The sequence below is a fragment of the Astatotilapia calliptera genome, chromosome 16, assembly GCF_964374335.1.
Source record: "Astatotilapia calliptera chromosome 16, fAstCal68.1, whole genome shotgun sequence".
In the NCBI taxonomy this organism is placed as follows: Eukaryota; Metazoa; Chordata; class Actinopteri; order Cichliformes; family Cichlidae; genus Astatotilapia; species Astatotilapia calliptera.
The window spans coordinates 29,875,788-29,901,576 of NC_137437.1; the positions used below are offsets into that span (position 1 = coordinate 29,875,788).

The window sequence follows — 25,789 nt, forward strand, 5'->3', positions numbered from 1 at the left end:
AATGTAATCACATGAAGAAAAAAATCAATAATAATTTATATTTTTTGAAAGGAACCTAGAACATATTTACACTTTAATATTACGAATCTGGTTGAGGGATCCATATAGTATGACCGATTCTAACCATTTATTATAGTGAGATATAAGTGTAAAGACAAATCAGGGTCCACCATCATTACCAGGAAGCTTAAGAAATAAGGAACAATAAGACAAATACTGTAATACATTCAGTAGCGGTTTTTGATACGGGCGGTTGCCCGAGGAGGTGGGGGGCGGCATCACGAGCATCGGCAAAAAATAAAATAAAATAAAATAAAATAAAATAAAATAAAATGCTCGTACTCATGCTGCCCCGACGTCATGCCAGCGCATATTGGGAATGGCATAGGCACCGATCGGTTTTCTATCGCCCATTTGCTGGGAGTAAGGGCGCCCTCCGTTTGCGAGGTGCGCCTGCTGATTACGGCTCAGGGAGGAGGGCGGGGCGGCGGGGGATTCTCTGTTCTGGCTGGAGCAGCATCTAATAACCAGCTCGCAGAGGGAGTGTTCGCCCAGGGTGGCAAACAGGCATAGGACCCCCACTGAATACATGTACGTTTTGTGTGAGTCTAACAATGTAACACAACATCACAAGTTTTAAGATCAAAAATATACTCATCTATAAACAACAGGGTAAAGAATGAGTGGTGGCACTCGGGACCTACAAATTGGAGCCAGAGTTTTGGCACAGTGTTCACAGCTGTTGTAAGTTTGCTGTTGTCACTGACATGAACATAAACAAAGCACGGTACATTTTCTGTAAATGATACACCCTGCATGTTTAGAGTCAGTTTTACATGGAAATTTAAGAGCGAACAGTGTCACTGTTTTTTCAGCATTATGGCAAAATTGGTTAACTCAGCAGTGTATAGAGATGCAACTCAGGCTTCATTTTTGCACCAGCTCCTAGGAAAATGCCAATCTGTATAAACACGAGAATATTACTAATGAAGACTAAACCCACAATTTATCTACTTTACCTGTATCAAGGCAGACTGACTGCATCACAGCTGTGTCAGGTAGCATCTTGAAATGCTGATGTTGAGGTGGATTGCAAGGTATTTTGTAGATGTGCAACTATTATAGCCAAATGAAATACCGTATTTAAATTTGTCAATTTGGTATATAAATCCAGTAAGAGCAGGACTATTGCAGTAGCTGATGTGGCTCTGCACTGAAATGAGCCTGCTTCAGGTAATACCATATTCTACTGTATATGTAAAAACAACTATGGCCATCATCTGGATCTGAAAAGACACGCTTTCTGCAAATGCCATCTAAGGTATGAGGCTGTTTCGTGTTATTAAGAAATATTCATTGTAATGTTCTGTAACTTTATTCAGACATACAGAAGCTGTTCTGGAAAGAGCCACAGTGTGTGCTGTATTTGACACTAAGCACATGAGACTGAACAGCATGACCAATATACCGAAATCTTTTGTGTGCCAATCGATTTCGCCGTCTTCAATCAGATGTATTCCGTTTCAAAGGTTTTAGGGTTGCAAGTGTGACTTGGTGAGATTGCTGTTTTGACATTTATCAACAAATGAAAAGGTGGAATATTCTGACATTGTGCAACTGTGTTAAATTGCTGTCAGATTACTGGAAAGAACATCTGAAAAGGGCCAAAAACTTGTGATGGAAACCTGAATGGAGAATTGTGCTTGTTCAGGCAGCATAGTGAAATTTTAGCTCACATTAGCTCATTCAACCACAGGCTCATTCATCATCATTCATCAGCCACAGCTTCCATCCAATAAGGTCCAGTCATTTTTATGCAATTCATTCAATGCACTTTTATTTGTATAGCCCAACCAATATTAAATATTGCAGCTGAAGGGGTTTGACAGTTATAAAAACATTATCACCTGACATTTCTTGCCGTTTCCTCAAATTTGCAGCTAAAGCGCCATTCACCTCTGTGACTCTTTTCTTGCATACTTAACTTTTAAGATTGTCAACCTTTATTTGTGTATCTGATTGTTCCGAAGATGTTACTTCCCTGGCAGGAAACTTGGCCCTGTTCTTTCTCAGAGCACTCGCTCACATAGCTGAATATTTTGAATAGTTTTTGAGTACCCTGAAGATCCTGATTCAAGAGGTGCTGTTGCTACGGAGATGAATGTCTGATGTTTGTATTTTGCATTGAAAAATTCTGTTGTACAGTAAACTACCACAAACTCATCTCCAGTTCATGCCATGCAGTATGAGCTCCTCTACTGATAAAAATCTACTGAACAAGTTTTACATTAAAAGAAGATAATATAAAAGTGAGTTTGGGTATTGTGGCTATCAATTGTGAAATATTCTTCGGTCATGCTTATTTGTTTGTGCTACTTCCACCGTAGATTTATATACTGAACCCTCAGCTGAAGTCAGATGCACTTTAGTCGTGGTTATATGCGACTGTGATGAAATGATAACATTATTACTTACTTATTAGCAGGTTAACGTCATCTGAGAAAAGCCATTACTATTACTTTATTTATAATCCTCAGACTATCTTTAAAACGTATTTAATCAAGCTTATCAACAACACATTTTCAGTTTTTGCAAGTGTATATATCTAAATATATATAAGGAAACATATTAATTCACAACCGTTGTCTTTAGAGTTCGAGTGTTATTCAATTATGTTATGATTATGTTTAGGTGAATCAATCATCATCTGCTTTAATACAAAGCAAGTCCATATATTTGTTCCCTTTCTTACTCTCTATCCATCACAACCTCCTCTTACTTGTTCTGCAGTTCACGTATGTTTTACATTTTTTGTTCATTGTTTGTTTTGCATAATCCACCCAGTGATAACTTTAGAAAACGGTTATGATATACTAAGGCAATCATTTAATATAAAGGTAACTAAAGATCTATTATTTATCCTAAAACATGGGAGCAAAACAGGAAAAAAAAAACCTCCGGCAAACAAAAACAAAATAAAAAAGATAATAAATGAATAAAAAACAAATAACTTAATAAAGCCAAAAAATTCCATCAAATAGAATAAACAAATATTTCAATTAACTAAAAATAGATCTCAAATAAACAAAATAAAGAATAATTGAAATGATTAAATAAATAAAAGTTGAAAGAATAAAGTAGTTTCATAAGGTCTAATCAAAACAAACTTAATAGTAATAGTAATTTTTATAGATAAATATCAATAGCAAATATGAAAATGGCGTCATAAACTTGAGTATTAAAAACAACAGGCAAAAAAACAGAATTTTATTTTTAAAACACAGCAAATCCATGGATAAACTTTCCTATACTGCAGATCTCAGTATGGTGAATCAAGCAAAATTAATATTTACCTTCTGATAACATGTCTTCTAACATGTCTTTGGATGATCTTCTCCTAAATGCAAATGCAGCAAAAAGAGAGACATACCTCACAAACAGTTAAACAAATGACACACAGACTGCAGCTCCAGCCTGCTGCGACACTTTGATAGATGCGTTTGGGGCAAAATGCTGGAGATATATATAAGCGGGATATATATAAAACAGATTTTAGCCAGAAGCCAAGGTTTGGGACAAATTGTTTTCACCTGACAATGGCACATAATGAAAAGCCAAAAAAGGATTAATTATCTGGGAACAATAAATGTTTGTTCCAAGTGTCCATTAAATGTTCAGATATTTCACTTTGGATTGATAGCTATCCAGCAGAGCTAGCCAAAGAAAAATCTGAGGGTGAATTCCCAGAGAAGATAAAAATTTCAAGGTTAACTTTGTTGCTGTTTCTGAGAGCTAACTATACTGGTCGGGTTTTTTTTCTTCTTTCAATACTCTTTGTCACATCTCTGCCACCCGCTGTTTTTATGGCATTGCTCACCTCACTGTTTGTTACACCAGAGATTCATTTGTCCTTTTGTTCGATTCGTCAAACCCACATTTTGTCACTGCTTCAGCCTCACTATTTGGGGCCTTTATTTGCAGCTAGAATAGTACAGGAGCTGCATTCATACAAGTACATTTGAAAGCCGGATGCATAATTTGAACAGGTGAAACAAAAAGAAAAGTATACTTAATTGCTGGTGCATTTTCTCCCTGTGCCTGTTAATTTGGAAGCTGCTGTTTGTGATGATGGAAATCTGCTCTTTACATGGATAATTTCACTATCAATAACATGAATGAGGAAAATTTTGCTTATCCCCATCAGATTTCTTTGTCTTTCACTACACCGAGCATTAGGATTGTTAGTATAATGTGGATTCACTCTGCTTGTATGAATACTATAAATGTGGATGCATACATTCCTTGACATTTATGGTTGCCTGTGTTTCTCAGTGTTTAGCTTTAATACAAACCAAACAATGCAGTCACGTCCATCCAATTCTGCTCTGTACAAAAAGATGTTTTCCTGGCAGCGTCACACAATGCTGCTCCCATCAATACACATCATGCCGCGCTACCTGCGAGATGAAAAATCTGGGCATTTCCTTTTGTGTTTGTCTGACAGTTAAATCTCACTTTTCATGCTCGCAGTTAATCACATTACATCACCGTCGCTCAAACTCGGCCCCTTTTGGCTGTCTGCGGCGTTTTTACTGTTTTTTAATTTGAGGGAACAGTGAAGCTGAAAAGATGTTGTTTTTAATGGCATCTTGACAACTCTAAACAAATCCACAATGGCTGCTTTGCTTTGTTCTTTCAGTTTAACGTTTTTCTCTACATTTTTATGACAGCTTTCAGAATTCATGCAGGTGTTTTTTTTCTTTGTTCTCCCTTTTTGTTCACACAGACTCTGAAGTCATCTACAGGAACAGTGACGGCCATGTCATCAAGTTCAACATCCTCACAAATGAAACAGAGATCGTCCTGACAAACGGCACATTTGTAAGTAACTATTAGTCTTGTTTACTGGCTGGTGACTGCCATTCAAAAGTTTGGGCACACTCTATTCTGGCGTGTCTATAGGAAATTAAGAAGCCAAAACTGTCTCAAATATTAATTCACTAGCTGGGCCCAAGTCCTCATTTAAGGTTTGGTAGCATTTTTAGTAGATAAAGGTGAATAGCTTAATCAAGAAATGAGCTCCGGTTTGGGGAAGGCCCCGATGGGGACTGGGCCTGGCAGGTCCCCATGTACTAATGAGAAGTGAAAGAATTGAAAAAACGTGAGGGAGGGAGGGTGGGGCATGAAAACAAGAACAAACAGCTTGTAGAACTGGAGGAGTCATATATAGATAAGACCCAGAATGGGTGTGTTTGGAGGCGGGGTCCGGCCCCTGACATTTAGATAACTTCTCTCCAATTGATAAAAATATTTAAAGGTACATTTTTTGCATTTTGCATTTGTGACCTTAAAAATAATTTCAAACTAAATGTAAATAAAATCATCAAATTTGACTATTCTGCTAAATAAAGATCATGCTTTATTTTCATGTAACACCAATTTGTACCACAGGTTGGTGTAGAGAGTCAGTGTAATGTTTAATTTACTAGGCAGAAGAAAGCTTTTTCATTTAAAATGGTAACTTTGCAAAAAGAAAACTATGTAATGTTACGTTTCGGTGTTGTCAGTGTTTTGTTTTTGCGTGACTGTCATGTGTTTCCTGTTTTACTTTGAAAGTCTGTGTTATCTTAGTGTTTTTAGTTTACGTTTCCCTGTCTCGTCAGGTCTAATTTGCCCCAGCTGTGTTTCCCTCCTGTGGTCCATTCCCTGATTGCCCCTTCTATGTATTTAAGCCTTGTGTTTCAGTGTGTCATGGTCGCGATCTCCCCCGTGTTGTAAATAGTTTGGTGTTTTTGTTGTAAATAAATAGTCTGTTGTAAATAGTTGTGAATGGGTTTGTTAATATTTTTGTTTGAGACACCTTTGTTTTGGGATTTTGGTGGAGAGCTTTAGTTTGTTTCCCGTGTGTTTCTTTTTCATCTTTGTTTTTCTACGTTGCACCCCGGTTGCCTAGGCCGGGGTGTAACATATGGGGGCTCGTCCAATCGCTGAGGGGTCCGAGGACCGCTTCAGCCGTCCGCCGTCGCTGGAGGGTCCGTGGGACCGCTCCAGCCTTCATCTGCCTTCGCTGGAGAGTCCGAGGGACCGCTCCGGCCTTCGTCTGCTGGAGGGTCAGTGGGACCGCTCCAGCCTTCGTCAGCCTTCGTTTGTCTTCGCTGGAGGGTCCGAGGGACCGCTCCAGCCTTCATCCGCCTTCGCTGGAGGGTCCGAGGGACCGCTCCAGCCTTCGTCGTCTGCTGGAGGGTCAGTGGGACCGCTCCAGCCTTCATCAGCCTTCGTCCGTCTTCGCTGGAGGGTCCGTTGGAGGGACCGCTTCAGCCTTCGTCCGCCTTCGCTGGAGGGTCCGAGGCACCGCTCCAGCCTTCGTCTGCCTTTGCTGGAGGGTCCGAGGCACCGCTTCAGTCTTCGTTTGTCTTCGCTGGAGGGTCCGAGGCACCGCTCCAGCCTTCGTCTGCCTTCGCTGGAGGGTCCGTGGGACCGCTCCAGACTTCATCCGTCTTCGCTGGAGGGTCCGGGGGACCGCTCCAGCCTTCGTCGTCTGCTGGAGGGTCCGTGGGACCGCTCCAGCCTCCACCAGCCTTCATCCGGTTTTTGATCAAACATTTCACTTGGGGTTACATGTTTGATTTTTGGGTGGGGGGAAATGTTACGTTTCGGTGTTGTCAGTGTTTTGTTTTTGCGTGACTGTCATGTGTTTCCTGTTTTACTTTGAAAGTCTGTGTTATCTTAGTGTTTTTAGTTTACGTTTCCCTGTCTCGTCAGGTCTAATTTGCCCCAGCTGTGTTTCCCTCCTGTGGTCCATTCCCTGATTGCCCCTTCTATGTATTTAAGCCTTGTGTTTCAGTGTGTCATGGTCGCGATCTCCCCCGTGTTGTAAATAGTTTGGTGTTTTTGTTGTAAATAAATAGTCTGTTGTAAATAGTTGTGAATGGGTTTGTTAATATTTTTGTTTGAGACACCTTTGTTTTGGGATTTTGGTGGAGAGCTTTAGTTTGTTTCCCGTGTGTTTCTTTTTCATCTTTGTTTTTCTACGTTGCACCCCGGTTGCCTAGGCCGGGGTGTAACATATGGGGGCTCGTCCAATCGCTGAGGGGTCCGAGGACCGCTTCAGCCGTCCGCCGTCGCTGGAGGGTCCGTGGGACCGCTCCAGCCTTCATCTGCCTTCGCTGGAGAGTCCGAGGGACCGCTCCGGCCTTCGTCTGCTGGAGGGTCAGTGGGACCGCTCCAGCCTTCGTCAGCCTTCGTTTGTCTTCGCTGGAGGGTCCGAGGGACCGCTCCAGCCTTCATCCGCCTTCGCTGGAGGGTCCGAGGGACCGCTCCAGCCTTCGTCGTCTGCTGGAGGGTCAGTGGGACCGCTCCAGCCTTCATCAGCCTTCGTCCGTCTTCGCTGGAGGGTCCGTTGGAGGGACCGCTTCAGCCTTCGTCCGCCTTCGCTGGAGGGTCCGAGGCACCGCTCCAGCCTTCGTCTGCCTTTGCTGGAGGGTCCGAGGCACCGCTTCAGTCTTCGTTTGTCTTCGCTGGAGGGTCCGAGGCACCGCTCCAGCCTTCGTCTGCCTTCGCTGGAGGGTCCGTGGGACCGCTCCAGACTTCATCCGTCTTCGCTGGAGGGTCCGGGGGACCGCTCCAGCCTTCGTCGTCTGCTGGAGGGTCCGTGGGACCGCTCCAGCCTCCACCAGCCTTCATCCGGTTTTTGATCAAACATTTCACTTGGGGTTACATGTTTGATTTTTGGGTGGGGGGAAATGTTACGTTTCGGTGTTGTCAGTGTTTTGTTTTTGCGTGACTGTCATGTGTTTCCTGTTTTACTTTGAAAGTCTGTGTTATCTTAGTGTTTTTAGTTTACGTTTCCCTGTCTCGTCAGGTCTAATTTGCCCCAGCTGTGTTTCCCTCCTGTGGTCCATTCCCTGATTGCCCCTTCTATGTATTTAAGCCTTGTGTTTCAGTGTGTCATGGTCGCGATCTCCCCCGTGTTGTAAATAGTTTGGTGTTTTTGTTGTAAATAAATAGTCTGTTGTAAATAGTTGTGAATGGGTTTGTTAATATTTTTGTTTGAGACACCTTTGTTTTGGGATTTTGGTGGAGAGCTTTAGTTTGTTTCCCGTGTGTTTCTTTTTCATCTTTGTTTTTCTACGTTGCACCCCGGTTGCCTAGGCCGGGGTGTAACAGTAAGCTAATTGAGGTAGAAACTGAGGGTGAAACATAAGGTAATTCAAAAAGAGTTATAGAGATATGATCAGCCCCTAACAGCCCTTGGTAAAATTTTGTCTCTGGTGAAAGTTTAAATCCTCTTTGGATTGGTCTTAAATGTTTTTCATTAAGAGAATTTCCATTCAGTTGATTTTTTTTCCTACCCTCTACATATTTAGGTTGCACAGTGGTGTTGCTCGTTGTAGACTGTACTCTGTAGTTTCACTTTCTGGCATTTTGGGTAGAAAGGTTAGAAAAATAAAAGCATGTTAATCTCTACATGAGAGATTTTGACTTTGGAGTCCAGAGTTTGGTTTCCAGGGGCAGTGACTTTGTTATTAGGTGGTTCTTGCCATGAAGAAGGACCTGTGATGTGTGTGTCGGGGTGGGTGTGGGGGGTTGCTGTAGGCATCTTTGAAGATTTAAGTCAACACTTATCTAGCATGACCACAACAGCGTGATTCAGATACACGCATCGTATTTTGTTTGTACTTAAAGTGATCTTCATTTGTTGAGCCAAAACATACCCAGTGTTGTGAAGGTTATTTTTAAATGTATTCCACTACAGATGACAGAGTGCATGGCCCAAAATGTAGTTTGTAACGTATTCTGTTAAGTTACTTAATATGAGTAACATATTCTGAATACTTTGAATTACTTGATATATTGTCATGCTTTTTACAACTACCGTATTTCCCGGACTACAAAGCGCACCTAAATATTAGCCGCACAAGCTAAAATCAGGGGAAAATCCTGTTTTGTACATACATTAGCCGCACCTGACCAAAAGCCGCAGGTGTTTCAATGTTGACTTATCATAAGAGAATATGCACAAAGGGAATTGTCAGGAAAGAGATGGCTGTTTGGAGACATCACTTTTATTAATATTTTGAAAAACAAGTTATGGGTACATATTTGCACATGTAGTACATAACAATAACCTACAGCACACCAGAACAATAGATTCGGCCTACCTTTTAGGCTCAGGTGCAGTGACACGGCTTTAACAAGAAGAAAAGTCAGTCATTCACCATCTTTCTCTTCTTCCTACGCACTAAAACCACCAAAGTCCTCTTCTCCAGTGTCGGATACAAACAGGCTCAGGATGGCTTCGTCATCCACTCTTCTTCTCTCCTTCGTTGTCACTTTCAAAACCAAAGAAATCCTCATTGTCAGTGTCAGAGTCGAACACCCTCAGAAGGGCCGTGGCGGTGTCCTCCTCTCCATCATGCAGCAGTCCAGCCCTTCAAAATCCGTTGGTGATCGTGGATGTTTTCACACTTTTCCACGCTGTCAGAATCCACCGGTGGAGTTGGGCATAACTTGCTTTTTGGGCATAACTTGCAAGTTTATCGCCGCTCATCATCCACGACTCCCGCTGAACGCGTAGCGCTACTTTGAAGTTTGTTTTTCGCGCTACTTCGTACGGCACTACGTTGCCTGGCGGACGGACATGTGACTAACATACCACTCTTGAACCCCGATCCTTCCGCTAGGCAACGTAGTGCCGTACAACAGCGGAACACACAAAACAAATCGTCTTACGATATGACAAAAATCACGGACAATCCATAGAAAAGCCGCACCTGACTAAAAGCCGCAGGGTTCAAAGCTTGTGCAAAAAGTAGCGGCTTATAGCCCGACATTTACGGTACATGAATCTACAGGATGGGCCATTTATATGGATACACCGTAATAACATGGGAATGGTTGGTGATATTAAAGTCCTGTTTGTGGCACATTAGTATATGTGAGGGGGCAAACTCCTCAAGATGGGTGGTGACCATGGTGGCCATTTAGAAGTTGGCCATCTTGGATACAACTTTTGTTTTTTCAATAGGAAGAGGGCCATGTGACACATCAAACTTATTGGTAATGTCACAAAAAAAACAATGGTGTGCTTGTCTGTGAAGGTTCTCAGTCATCCAGGTCATCGTAGTCAAAGGAGCTTGCAAATAAAAGCGTCTGGACTTCTTTAAGTTACTTGAAGACGTTTCACCTCTCATCCGAGAAGCTTCTTCAGTTCTAAGGTCAAATGGTGGAGAGTCCCAGATATAAACCTAGTGGGAGTAACCCCCCACAGAGGGACAAAAGGACCCCCTGATGATCCTCTAATCGCCTGAGCCAAGGTGTGAAACTGGGTGTGGGTCCCAATCAGCCAGAGTTTCGGGAGGGATCTCAAAACTGGATTATAGCCATCTATAATCCAGTTTTGAGATCCCTTCCCAGACACCTTAACGCCCACTCACATCCTGGGCCATCTGATCTCAGGAATTCGCATGATAAGGTGGGGCCAGGTTTCACAATGAACTCACACGAAACTCTGGCTGATTGGGACCCACACCCAGTTTCACACCTTGGCTCAGGCGGTGTATCCATATAAATGGCCCACCCTGTACTATTGCTGTGTAATTTATTGCTATTACTGAAGGCTACTTGCCACCGAGCTAACATCTTTAGCTGGTGTTAGCTGAGGTTAGTTCATAGACAGCAGACTGGTAGACTTGATGGATAGCATTAACAACCTGCTAGCTGCAAATAATCATGTGCAGTTCTGATGTAACAGGACACTTACATTGGAGGCTCTTATTGCGTGTTTTGTTTGGGTTTCTGGGGATTCATAGAATTACCAAAATTAGAAACAGGAAAAGACCACTGTGTAATCCATTTATTTCTACAAAATCACTGTATTCTAATTGTCACCTATTTAAACGGTAACTGTAACAGAATACAGTTACTCATATTTTGTATTTTAAAGACGTAATGCCGGTACATGTATTCTGTTACTCCCCAACACTGAACATACCTGCAGACTAATGATAGCTGACAGTTGATTGCATCAGATCCCCTGATCTTCACACTCAACTGACCTAATGTAAACTCATCGAGATTCATTGGTTGAGTAGGTGTACTGAAACTTTTCATTGGTACTGTACTTTAGAGTTGATCTTTTTTGTCGTATTGTAAAATATTTCTTCTTCTTTATTATTTTCATCAGATTAACTTCAACGTGGCGAAGTATGCAGTCTCCCCTGACCTGAAATATGTGCTCTTCGCATATGATGTGAAACCGGTAAGTTTGTTAGATCTGTACAATCATCATTTTTTTTTCAAGAAGAAAATACTCTTATTTTTTTTTTATTATTTTCTTATTTTTCCATCTCTGTCATACTGAGACTGTTATATCTACATATGGTGTGTATAGAATATGCAATGGAATGCAGACACTGGCTGCCCTCTCAGATGGGTGGAATGTAAATAGATAAGTTTGGGCTGTTGGTTTCATACCATTTTTTTATGTTGACTTAAACTGTGCCTATAGGACTCTGCGCTTATTGAGTTTTTGCTTTGTAAACAGACAGCGACTCTTTCAGTGCACAACATGCTCAGCATGGAACAATGTGGTCACTGCTGCTGGGAAAAAGGAGTCAAATAATTTACTTGAAGTCACAGTGAAACTGAAATAAATGCATTTTCGTATTTTCTCATTGTGTTCCTGACTGGACTGAGTAGACTTCATGGGCAGGTTAAGCCAACCATGTGCTTCAGATATAGTTGGAATTTTGGTACATGGTTTAGTGAGTGTAAAGCAGGCTGTGATCCATTTAAAAAGGAAATGACTTTCTTGGCTTCAGTGTTGAGACAAGTGTTGAGCAGATCACCGAAAAAGATTTTTTTTATCTTATTGGGGGGGAAAAAGTAAGATGCCTGCCAAGATTTTATTGTTTTTATTTATCCCTGGTTAGGCCCACATCTTGTATTTTCATTTATTTATTTATTTATTTTCATTCCAGGCCCCATGTGACCTATAACATAGTCACAAGTTAACCACATAAACCATGGTGGGCCCTGATCTGGCTCATGAAAGCCTGTGTGGGGCCAATTATAGGCCATAAATCCATGTGGCTCCCACACACACAAGATCACTCTTTAAATTACCTATGAATAATGCTATAAACTACATTCTCACTTGCATTTCATGGGAAATAAATTTTCTAATATATTTTTTTGTTGCCTTGTGACCGGCAGTATGTCCAGATGTCTAGGGTGTACCTCCTCCCTCCCTAGTACTTTCTTAGAAATATAATTCACAATGTAGTTTAGTTGTATAGGAACTTATTTTGGGGAGTTAGATTATAAACACACATATAAATACAATGTTGAATAAAATGAATGAATAAAAGTACTTAAGAAAAGAACTCCTGATTGAGGTTGTCATACAGGGTTAACAGAGAGAGAAAAATAGGGTTTTGTTGTAAAGGAAATTCTGAATCTTAACATATTTAATCAGTAAAGTGTCAGGAAAGAAATTACCCTAATGAGATAGGACAGGTTCCTCAAATTCTAGATGCTTGTGGTTCAGGACTAAAGCCAAAAGATTATCAACAGAAACTTCATGTGACATCTTCCAGAACATGGAGGAGGATTTGTGCAACGTTACAGAAGGTCTAAAATGCACAGTGACAGAAATATAATGATATTTAAAGAGCAGCAACCAGCGATTTATTGCCTCAGGAAACTCTGACAGAAAAAAAGGTGAATATGAGGCTTTCGGTAACGTGGGAAGAAGAAGTGACAAAAGTGAAATTAGAAAGCAAGAAAGAGCAGAAATGTATGTTCGGTGAAATAAAATCAGCATGAGTAAAGAAAGCTAATCATCTGAACTTTGTTATTGCTATTGTGTTTTGTGTCATTATGTTATACTTTTATAGCACATAAACTGTGGAAAGATAATCTGAAGGAAAACTAGAATGTAAATCAACAGTGAACTGGCAGTAGTTTAATTTAACCCAAGAAGAAAGGGAAGTAATTTAAAAGGAAGTTTAATCAGAACTTCCATTTGGAGTGGTTGTTGTGCTCTAAATCAAGAAATACTTCCTGGCTTGATTATGCACTGAGAAAAGGAAAAACATGTACTGCTGTATTTTCAATTGTAATTTAAATTATACATTATTTGAAAGCAAGCAACCAGTCATTTTAAGATACAATATTCACTGCATCAATAGCTGTTTACCTTGTCATAAAAGCGACTACATGGTATTTTCTTACCTTGTTATTTTAGGAGCACATGCTTAAATTGCATGCTGTACCCTGTTTCCACCTTCACACACATTAAATAATTATTTACTGCCCATGCTGACCCCAACCCTAACTCTACCAGAATATGCAGAGAATATATATGCAAAGAAAAGAAAAATGCCATTCATGAAAAAAAATAATTTTTTAAAGATGAAATTTTTACTGTTCTTCAAATCATGGTAGGGTTAGAGTTGACACTGATGATAACTTTGAGCTCACAAGGTTAAAGGGACTTATGCGTGTATTACATTGCACAGTGACAGTGATATGTTGGACACAGACAGAGCGCAGTGCAATGTGATCTGAATTGCCTGCGAAAAGTACATTTACACAAGAGTAGATTGAAAACATGAAGTATGTGTCCCCTGCTTTTTAAACAGGTTTTAATGTTATGAGAAGAAATTTTTAACCCCTTTAACAGAGGTTAAAAATCAAGCGGACTAACTTACAATTTGTCTTGTCATTCAAATGCTTTATTTTAAATGATTGCAACCAAAAACAAAAGGAAATAAAAGAGCATCACCAGGTGTTGAAAGACAAACCCATGCTGAAATACATAGTTGAATAAACATCTAAGCTTCAGTCCTCATGGGCTTAATAAATTTTGACGAGGGCCAGGGTCAGGGGGTGATTAAAATTCCTTTGTGGCTCATGCTGAGACTGGCAGATCACGTTTATTCACTACTAGAGCAGCGGGGCAAGCTTGAACCATAATTACCGGCTTTCCATCAGAAAAGAGTAGATGCAAAATGAGATATGCAAATTGGACCCTCCACTCTGGAAGGGATCAACTGTGAGGATTAGTGACAAGGAGATTAATCAGAGCTGATTTGCATATTTTGAATGAAGGGTTAGACTTACAATTTGGAACAATAAAGTACACCGAGTGGCCGGAAGCCCAGCTTATATTTAGCACAAGGTTATACTGACACAAGAATCTAATAGAAATTGCACTGTTGGTCCATTTCTAATCTAAAAAAAGGAAGCATATAAAATTGCTGTTAATTTAAAATGACTTCCTGTGTGCCTTGTTAAATCCCTTGGCAGCAGTAGCTGACAAACAGTAGGCTTTTTTTTTTTTTAACTAATAGGCAGTAGCAGCGATATTGTGTAAAAACACCAGCCTTTATGTACACTGTCCTGCACCTCTAGCACACTTTGAAATTAAACTATGCAGCTAAATCAAACAGCGAGGGAACATCTTACAGTCACAGCTTTGGGTATACCAATAATAAAACATGTTAATACAGTCCTTCCCTTTAGGATGTAATCTTCAGAGGCTGTAAATCAGAATCTTTCCTACACAAACTGACTTTGTTTATTTCCTTTGATATTCAACGTGACTGCCTCAAGTTTTAAAGAGTTAAAGAGACTTGATCTGGTGACCCATAAATAATGGCAAATGTTGTGCTGTGCATTTATCCTTTTGAAGTGCTGATGAATAATTAATAACATAAGCAGGATGCATGCAACAAACTTCCTTATAACAGAACACGCAGCTAACATCAAACTCAAGAAAACAATAATTCAGTGAAAAAAATCACTTCAAATTACAGTGGAAAGAAATAAAAAACAATGAAAGTATTTATTTATTACAAATAAATAATTAGATGAATAGTTTTCCACTTTCATTTTCAGCAGACTGACTGTTTCTTGTCTGCAGAACTTGTTATATATATATATATAATCTTTTTTATATTTGTTTTAGTTCTTGAGAGCTTTTATTAATTAATGCAAAATATTGAAAACTTTTTATTTATTTATTTATTTTACAAAAATTGTAATATGTTCTAGCTTATCTGTTGTGCACATTATGAAAAACAATATTAAATTTGGACTGTCTCCATTCGAACAAACAAAGAAAAGTCTTGGAAATAACTAATAAAATGTCACTGTCATGACTTAACTTTCGAGTGCCTTGTCATATAAATATGAAAAACACAGTTTTAATACATTCAATTAAAGGAGACACCTGTAGCATTAAATTAGTTACATTATCCTCATGAAAATGCTAGGTACATATACACATTTTATTTCAGTAAATAAAAATATGAAATGGACAGGTTCTTATGTAAGTCTTTGGTACTTGAGCACTCAAAGCACTTTTCTTCTACACCTAAGAAACATTCACAAAAATAAATGAAAAACAAAACCTAAGACTGATATAATTCCTGAATGTCTGTTGCAGTAGTCTTTATAAAGTGATGTTTTTATTGCATGCTGCTGAATTGCATTCCTAATTGTAATTGTCATCTGCATTGGGATTTACCTACAAAACTAAGACTCTGTCAACTCATGCTTATTCCACTGGAACTGGAAGAGATTATGTAGAAGCCAGGTGCTGCTAATCAAAAGCATTTAGTTAATTGATAATCAGAGAATGTGAGCAACTCGATAAAAGCAGATGTTTTGGCAGTTTGCTGGTGGGCAAATTCACCTCACGGTCAGATTGTGCATTAAGCATAAAATGCAATACCAAATAATAATGGTCAGCATGGTGATGGAGGGGCGATGATTTGTGCTTGTGTTGAAGCCACTGTTCCTGGGCACTTTGCTGTCGTTGAGTCAACCATGAACTGCTCTGTGTGCCAAAGTCACATGTGAGGTCATTTGTTTGACAGCTAAAGCTTGGCCTAAACTCGGCCATGCACATGAGAAAGATCCCACAGCAGCAAATCTACCACAGAATGGCTGAAAAAGAAAAGAATCAAGAATCAATCAATAGCTCCTTGAAATGCTGTAGTGGGACGGTGAGAGTGCTGTGCATAAATGAATGCCTGCAAACATCAATAAACTGAAGCAGTGTTCTGGAAGAGTGGACCAAAACTGTTCCACAATGATGAGAAACTTAAGTCACACAGAAAATGACTACTTCAAGTTATGAGGTGTACTTAGGTTTTCACAACTGTATTTCATTCTACAGGGTGGGCCATTTATATGGATACACCGTAATAACATGGGAATGGTTGGTGATATTAAAGTCCTGTTTGTGGCACATTAGTATATGTGAGGGGGCGAACTCCTCAAGATGGGTGGTGACCATGGTGGCCATTTAGAAGTTGGCCATCTTGATACAACTTTTGTTTTTTCAATAGGAAGAGGGCCATGTGACACATCAAACTTATTGGTAATGTCACAAGAAAAACAATGGTGTGCTTGGTTTCAATGTAACTTTATTCTTTCATGAGTTATTTACAAGTTTCTGACCACTTATAAAATGTGTTCAATGTGCTGCCCATTGTGTTGGATTGTCAATGCAACCCTCTTATCCCACTCTTCACACACTGATAGCAACACCACAGGAGAAATGCCAGCACAGGCATCCAGTATCCGTAGTTTCAGGTGCTGCACATCTCGTATCTTCACACCATAGACAATTGCCTTCAGATGACCCCAAAGATAAAAGTCTAAGGGGGTCAGTCTTGGGGGCCATTCAACTGGCCCACAGCGACCAATCCACTTTCCAGGAAACTGTTCATCTAGGAATGCTCGGACCTGGCACCCATAATGTGGTGGTGCACCATCTTGCTGGAAAAACTCAGGGAACGTGCCAGCTTCAGTGCATAAAGAGGGAAACACATCATCATGTAGCAATTTCAAATATCCAGTGGCCTTGAGGTTTCCATTGATGAAGAATGGACCCACTATCGTTGTACCCCATATACCACACCAAACCATCACTTTTGTTGTCCCAACAGTCTTGGAGGGATCCATCCAGTGTAGGTTAGTGTCAGACCAATAGCGGTGGTTTGGTTTGTTAACTTCACCATTCACATTAAAGTTTGCCTCATCACTGAACAAAATCTTCTGCGTGAACTGAGGGTCCTGTTCCAATTTCTGTTTTTCCCATTCTGCAAATTCTGTGCGCCGATCTGGGTCATCCTCGTTGAGATGCTGCAGTAGCTGGAGTTTGTAAGGGTGCCATCTGTGAGTAGCTAATATCCGCCGAAGGGATGTTCGACTAATGCCACTGCGACATGCGGCGAGTGCTACGCTGTGGGCTCTTGCTGAATGATGCTAGGACAGCCACTGATGTTTCTTCATTAGTGACAGTTTTCTTGCGTCCACATTTTGGCAAATCAAACACTGAACCAGTTTCACGAAACTTAGCAAGCAGTTTGCTAACTGTAGCATGGGAGATGGGTGGTCTCGTAGGGTGTCTTGCATTGAAATCTGCTGGAATGACCCGGTTACTGCGTTCACCAGATATCAACACAATTTTGATCCGCTCCTCAGGTGTTAACCTCTTCGACATGTCAATGGCTGTGAACAAAGAGAAACTTGTAAATAACTCATGAAAGAATAAAGTTACGTTGAAACCAAGCACACCATTGTTTTTCTTGTGACATTACCAATAGGTTTGATGTGTCACATGGCCCTCTTCCTATTGAAAAAACAAAAGTTGTATCCAGGATGGCCGACTTCTAATTGGCCACCATGGTCACCACCCATCTTGAGGAGTTTGCCCCCTCACATATACTAATGTGCCACAAACAGGACTTTAATATCACCAACCATTCCCATTTTATTACGGTGTATCCATATAAATGGCCCACCCTGTACATGGAGGAAAAGTCTTACCTTTTGTGCAAAAAGTGAGAGAACTGAAGTGGACATAGTTCCTGCTGTATAGATTTATGATACACTGTTTGTGCGTCTCATCTATTGAGGAAAAAAAAAAAAACTAACTCAACATGACACCTTTGTGATGAAGGGCAATAAAAGCTGCTTTTCCAGGAGAAGTAAATTGCTTCTCTAATGGGTTCATCTCTGGTGCATTGAATGAAATAAAACATTCATCACGTTTCTTGGCCAATTTTGCATCTTGGTAGAAATGTGTCAGTCAAATTCACCCTCACCCCACTGTCCCCACCCCAATCCATTCTAATCATTTGCTTTGGATTGCATTTTGCTTTTGAAGTATTTTAACAACATATATATAGAAATAACAGTATGTGACCTCAGTCACAGCTGCAACATTGTGTGCTTGTCTTTTTTTACCTATCCTAAGCAAAGATATAGGCAATAAAAAGAGGTTTTATTTGTCTATATAGGTTTATCTTTTTGCTGCAGAGTCAAATCCACATTATATGTTTAAAATTACAGTACTGAGTCTGACTATAGCTACATTCCTACCTAAGATGAAGGCTCAGGCTCAGCTGATGGAGTCAGAGAATTACGTGGACTAAAAGGCAAACAGACTTAGTCGGGCTGTTGGGCCTCAGGCAGCCTGAGCAGCGTAGATCCGTCACGAGGAGAGACAGAGACAGAAAGTAGATTTCCCCATTTGTGCCCGTGACTTGTGTTGTTACATCATTTGCTTGTTTTTATCACATCAAATCAGCTGCATTCTTTATTAAAACCAGGTCTGATATTTCAGCAGTATGCAGGTCAGGCAGATGAAACAAAGGTAAAAGACCTTGGAGACCGCAGCAGGTCTCCAAGGTTTGATAAGGTGTTGCATGCATAGAATAAAAAATGCTAAATGAATACATACCTGAATGTGGCTTATGCTGCATATCTTTTTGAGCATTTAATCCATTTGAAAAAACGAATCTTTAACAACTGATTGGTTCAATCAGTCGTCTGTGTAAAGTATTTCTGGAGTACTGTTTTTAGCCTCAAACAAATACAAATTTAGTGTTCTGCTGAGTATTACATGTGGATGAGTTTCAAGAATCAGTTTTCTGAGCACTGAATTTTTTTATAATGTGTCATGTTTTATGGGGAATTGAAAAGCATATCTGTAGTTTCTAAAATTTGGTTCATGTCTTTGAACTTGGAATGAATTATTTTTTTTAGACCTGGGGGTAGCATAAAAATGTTCACAGTACCACATTAACATCCATGAAGAACTAGCATTGCAAAAAGTACTACACACTACATATAAAATCATTATTGTTTAAGCTGATATTATAATTGGTTTTTTTTTTTTTCATTTCTTTTATCTTATTAGTTGTTTCTTATTTTCAAATCCAGAATTTATAGAGGAACACTATCACTCATGTCAAGTCTTGGTTTTTGCCTCTTGGTAAATGTAAAGTCCAGTGTGCTCCATTTAGGTCTCTGCCAACACCTGTGAGAAACAGCTGGAGTTAATCAGATAGCTGATATTTTTATGAAGGATCAATGTTCAAAGTGACAGTTTCAGATTGACTGTAATTTGACACATTACTGTTCTATAAATACTGATTAGCTCCACTTTAAGGACAAAAACTCACCTTAAATCCGCATGTGTGGAAATCACAAAGACCACGTGTATTCATAGACTAAGTACCCTGATTACTTGGATTGGTCATGGGTTTTGGCAGGTTTAATATCACAGCATAATGCATTATGTGATTTTCCCTTCAGTATTGTGAAAGTTGTACAGAAATGGTTTGAAAAGACAACATAAGAGCCCTCAGACACCACTGTGAGTATGTGAGCAGGGACTGGAACTTAGCCAGTGCTTCCACATTAACTCCAGTGTGTTTGTTCATGGTAATGAAAAGCCATGTGGCTCATTAATATTGTCTAACAGCAGGACAGCAGAGGATTTCTACAGCAGCCACTCACTGGTTTTAGTCTTTTTTTATGTGGAGTTTAATAGCAAAAATCCTGATTCTTTAACCACCCATAGGTGTCAGTGAGGTTTTCTGTCATACTTGCAACCTGTTGCATCATCCTAGTGCATCATGGGATACACTAAAACTCCCTCGAAATATAACAAATATTAATCCTGAAATGTGAAATGTAACCAAAAAAGCATAACAGCAAAGAAAACCAATCTTTCTCTGTACACTTCTTTTAAATTAAACTTCTAAACAGGTATAAGTAAGTACAGCTTACCGACTTTATCGATTACACAGGTGGTGATCAGCAGTATTCACAGTGTTTCAGCACATCCTGTGTGGATGCAGTAAAATTTCACTTATGCCCAAGGCTTAGCCAGAGATACTAATGAAGGTGAGGAATGTGCTGAACTGTTATTCCATTAAAACAATTCAAATGATGAACACCCAGAGGTCGACATTTTATTTTAACAGATCTTCCCAGGGAATTAGATCATTACAATTATAAGCACACTATAATAAGCAGAGGCCATTGCCTTAATTTGTTACAATATGAAGATACTATATAGCTCCTCAACAAAGTAACACTTGATATAATTTGATACAGTGGAACTAAAACCATGGAAAACTATGCTGTCAGGCATGTTATTAAAGAACTGCAGAGGTATCTCAGATCAAGAAATAGGATGCAGTATGTGAAGGATGCTTACAAGAAGCAGTCTGTGCACTGATTTGATAGTTTACGGTTGATTTTTAGATAGTTACTGTGCCAGGATAGACACCGGATATAAATGATCAAAAACTTGAGTGATTACACATGAAGCAGTGGTATTAATGTGTCCCATTATATGTTGGAATGAATTAGCTTAATAGGCATTTGAATAAAACCCAATTATATTTGCAATTATACTATTTGTAAGTGATAGATGTCTTGGATGACATCTGGAAATCATTTCCTTTAATTTTTTTACAGTAATAATTTAATATAAACTAATTTTCAGTCCCAAATTAATAAGAAACATAATGCTCCTTTTCTTCAAACAGATTTGGATAATATCTTCAAATAATACTAATTAGTATCAATAAAGATTGATTGTGGTATTGATTAAATATTGAAAAAGTAAAAGCACAAAAATACCTCTTCCTTAAAATAAATTCTAAATTAAGGTGTTGCATATAGTGTTATCTGGCAGGTTGGCAGGTAACACCTTCTCTTCATGGTTCAAAACTCTTGGTATTGTTAGCTGACGATAACTTACTCATTTTACAAAACGAGTAAATGATTTTTTAGAATGAGCAGCTCACAGTTATTAAAATGCAGTGAATTCCATCATTGACTATAACACTTTATCATGCAGTCTGTTTTTAACATTAACATTCCTTTCTCTGTTACACCTCCCTCCAGCACTCTGTTTCCATTAAAAAATACAAATATGACAGTTTTGTTTTGCATTTCATATGCTCTTGTAAACACATATTGCAATCAGTTAAATATTTTAACATCCAAATTTGAATCTCTTGTCAGTCACATGACACAATAGAGGTTTTCCAATACGCACATGCAAGATTTTTGTTATGTTTTGCACAATTTAGTAAACTGACTAAAGTCAGTTTTGTATCCTATCGAAATCGTTCAAAATTATTTATTTTAAATGTTTTTTTCCCCTAATTTTTATGAGCTTGCTGTAATCCCATGCTTTGATCTATGGACTATACTGTGAAGTCTGTGCTTGCAGTTAATCGTAACCTCTAATGAACGATGAAAAGAATAACAAAGAGACTTGGATCTGCACTAAAATAAGCAAACCGGTCTCCTGCTAATCATGCACTTTGATCCAGTGCTGCCTTTGAACTAATAAGTTGTTTTATAGAGTGCAGCCTTTGTAGTTGCTGTTCATAAGCTACAGCGGTTTTAGGTGGTTATGTGGATCTGATGTGAATGGAGGAGTTTCCTGCTACAAGGTCCAGGAGAAAGCTCGTGTAGCCTCACCTGTCTGTGGGATTACATACTGTTATCTACCTACATCTGTATCTGGGAGTGATTAAGCTTGAGAAAAGCTCATAATCTCTAGGTTTATGTTTGTCACTGCTCACAACTGGCTGGTGTTTTCTTAGCCTTGCAGACACCGTGTAATGTTTGAAATCTTTGCTGCCTATAGTGCTATTTTACTCTATTTGTATGCCATCGCTATAAGCTGTTGATTTAAGTATGTGTGTGTATCTGCATTCAAATATAGTGGGAGAGAGAGATCTCCTTCTCCTAACATTCATATATTCTGTTCTTTTTCCACTGAAGTAGAGGGAACATGAAAAAATACATAATTAGGTTTAAGCTATAAAGACACAGAAGTGCGTGGGTTTGAAGTTGACAGATTTTTCACAGATTCTGAGTGACAGCCTCTACTGATTGCATGTCAAGGCATAACTGGATTGAAAGCTTACATTTGTTCTGCATTTTTCCAGCCATACCAATGCAACACTTCAAGCTTGTTTCTGTCTGTCACTGGAAAAGTTCAAAAGCCATTTACCTTCTGAGCAGTCTTTTAAGAAATCAACAATTTTGCATTTTCATAGCTGATCAGTTTATATTCCAGTGTCCCAGTTTGAGGAAGAATTGCTAATAAATTGCTAACAAATAATCTAAGTGGGAAATGGCAGTGGGGAGTCACAGATGTAATGCTGAAAACAAAGAGGGAAAATGAGAGAGAAGCTATCTGTGCTGTCTCTGTTGAGCCCACCTGGCATTTCAAGGAAAAACAAACCACAAATATGTGAAAAGCAGAAAACAAATATCGTCCTGATGCACAGTTTTACGGTGGAAAACAGCACCTGTGTCCCAAAGCAACATCTCTGCATTCAGTTTAATAAATTTCAAATGAGTGTGAACGGTGGCTGCTGCACTGAATGGCGATACCCACTATTATATAGGCTATCAGCATTTCTCCAATAATGCCAGCAAAATAAAAGTACCCCTTTGGGATTTTGTTGTTAAAGCAAAACACCTGCATTCCTGTGTCCTTAAATGCCTCTTGTTTGGTGTACTGCAACCATAACGGATGAATATAGCAATATTCTGAGACATGTAAACAAAGGGATTTTCACAGAAAATAAACAAGCATCAAGCTACATAGGCTTATGTAGCTTAGGTGATGTGAGATAGAATTTGTCTGCGAGATTATCCGAAGCTGATATCTATCCTTTTGATATGTGTGATTGCAGTATCCAATTGCAAACAATGTTACAAATCAATAGGGAGGACATTCTCTAAATCCAGATCTTTATATTTTTATGACATGCCTGTGGCTTAACTTATCAGACTGTTTAACTCCTCTCTGGAGGGGAGAGGGAGGGGAAACAGGAGGACAAAGGAGGGGGGAACAACTAAGCTGTAGTGCCTCTTCACCTCACTGTACAATACCTTGTGCAATACTTTTTGTAAATAGTCAACAGTGCAATAGACTCAATACTTGAAATGTGCAATTCACTTGTATTTTTATTTTTTATTCCTATTTATTCTATTTATCCCCTTCATATATTTTATTTATATTGTCTCTGTATTTATATATATATATATATATATATATATATATATATATATATATATATATATATATATATATATATATATATATATATATATATATATATATAATATTCTGTAACTCTGTAACTTCTGTCGGTGCTGTGCTTTTTTGGAAATCGAATTTCCCAGAGGAACCCACCCGAGGGATTAATAAAGTTCTATCTAATCTAATCTGATCTAATCTTATTGATTTGTATCATCTAGATTTATGGATTTAAAAAAGCTGAGTATCATCTGCATAACAACGAAAATGTATGCAGTGTTTTAAGTAAAGGTTTGGTCCTGGCACATAATCCTGTGGAACTCCACAAGCGCAACCTTGGACTGTGGGAGGAAGCCGGAGTACCCGGGGAGAACCCACGCAAACACAGGGAGAATGTGCAAACTCCTCAGCGAGATGGTGAAGTCAAACTCAGGACCGTGTTGCTGTGAGGCAACAGTGGTAACCACAACGCCCCTTCAGTGTATCACATTTCCTTTAATACCAACAGTGTCTTCAGGTTTCTGTATTAAAATATTATAATCAATAGTATTGAATACTGCTCTGAGGCCTAGCAGGAGACACACAGATATGAGTCCACTGTCAGAGGCCATAAGAAGATAATTTGTACCCTTAACTGCTGCTGTTTCTGTGCTACGATGCACTCTTCAAATAAACCATCCCTCTGCAGATGAATAACCTGCAGTTTCACAACTACTCTTACCGGGATTTGTAAGTTTTGACCACATCAAAACTGAAGTAATAGAAGGCTACGCTATTTGCAGTGTAAAATTATATTCTTTAAATATAACCCTATCAAGGATCTAAACTAAAGAAAAACTAAAAATCCTCAAGCTGTGAACAGGCTCTTGGTGTGCCTTGTGTATTCTATCTAAATGTGCTTGTGATAATGGCAAGCAAAAATATAAACAAAGACAAACAAAAATATAAGTTTCAAAGCCCACCTCTTTATAGTCCCTAGAGCTAAAATTACCATAGCTGCCACATAGTGACAGGAGAGTAGGATGTCAGCTTCACATATCCTGTAATGTAAAGCTTTGTTATTCTTTGGTTGCCTTTTGGTAGACATGTTTTCCCTTCTCACAGAGCCATCCAGGGAGCTGCTTCCACTACACTATTGATTTTTATAAGTGGACTGATGCCCAGCAGGGGAGGGGAAGGCTCAGATGCACTTCTTCTGTGGTGACATCCATGAAAGTTTTGTTAAATGTCTGTAGATAGTTTTTTCTTCTTTTTGTCTCACTCAAAAGAGATTTTTTTTTGTCATACAACAGACAAAACATATACATATACATACATATATACTAGGGGTGCAACGATATTCGTATCGATATTGAACCGTTCGATACAGTGCTTTCGGTTCGGTACGCATATGTATCGAACAATACAATTTTTTTCAATTTTTTTTTTTCAATTTTTTTTTTTTTTTTTTTTTTTTTTGTGTCCCGTTTGGATCTATAGCCATCAGAATTGTTGTCTTGAGGCCAAGAAAGATGCCAAGAGGATTTATTTTAAGTGGATCATCATATTGGTCCATTTGATTGACCTTTATTTTAATTATGAATTTATTTTATTTTCAGTTGCAAACGGGACAGACATGACTGTGGGATAGGACAGGGGGAAAGAATGAAAGAAAGAGGGGGAGAGAAAGAAAGAAAACCAAAGGGGAGAAAAAAAAAGAACAATACAAAATTTGTAATTTATTTTATCAACTTTCCTTCTGACGATGCTGTCTGTGTTGAGCGCTCAGTGAATCTGCATTTGACTACTCCGCCTAGGCTCCAGAGTGCAGCCTAGGCGGAGTAGTCGAACGCAGATTCACTGAGCACTCAACACAGACAGGATGGTCAGAAGGAAGAGCACAGGGCAAGCTAGCGAGACAGAAGTGGACCTCCCCACCCTCATTCAGATCTGGCGTTTGGAATTATTTTGGTTTTCATGTGACGTATGACCCTGAAGGTAAGCGAGTCATGGACTAAAGTAAAACAGTATGTTGGATGTGCCATGCAATGCTCAATTACATGGGTGGGAGCTAGTGTGTTAGCGCAGTTAGCTCATTAACGTGTTGCCGTCTAGCCCCTCTGTATAGGGTAGCTCGTTAACGGAGATTTGCCGTGTTGTGGCGTTAAGGTTATTTCAACGAGATTAACCTGAAAGCACTAGTGGGAACACAACGAATATGACTGCACATTTACACCGACATCATCCTAGTGCAAAGACAAAAACAAGCATGCATGCTACAAACTTTAGCCGAGTCATTTAGACAGCTGTTAGCACAGGATTCTCCTTATGGAGACCTGATATGTTTAATATGCTGCTGAGAATATAGCCCAGAAGAAACGGATAGTATAGCTTTTATTTTGGAAAGAGACATTTCTCTGTAAT

General features: G+C 39.2%; 1 protein-coding gene across 6 annotated transcripts in view; it reads left to right on the forward strand.

The window, feature by feature from the left end:
- The window catches only part of dpp10 (dipeptidyl peptidase like 10), a 255,610-nt gene that overhangs the window by 178,898 nt on the left and 50,923 nt on the right, over window positions 1-25,789 (forward strand). For 5 of the 6 annotated variants that reach the window (XM_026143890.2, XM_026143891.2, XM_080291154.1 and 2 more), the window contains 2 exons: window positions 4,787-4,881; window positions 11,186-11,260. In XM_026143890.2, coding sequence (XP_025999675.1) covers window positions 4,787-4,881; window positions 11,186-11,260 — 170 coding nt within the window. Of the gene's footprint in view, window positions 1-4,786; window positions 4,882-11,185; window positions 11,261-25,225; window positions 25,364-25,789 lie in introns of those variants that run through there. The other variant, XM_080291155.1, reaches the window with a different exon arrangement.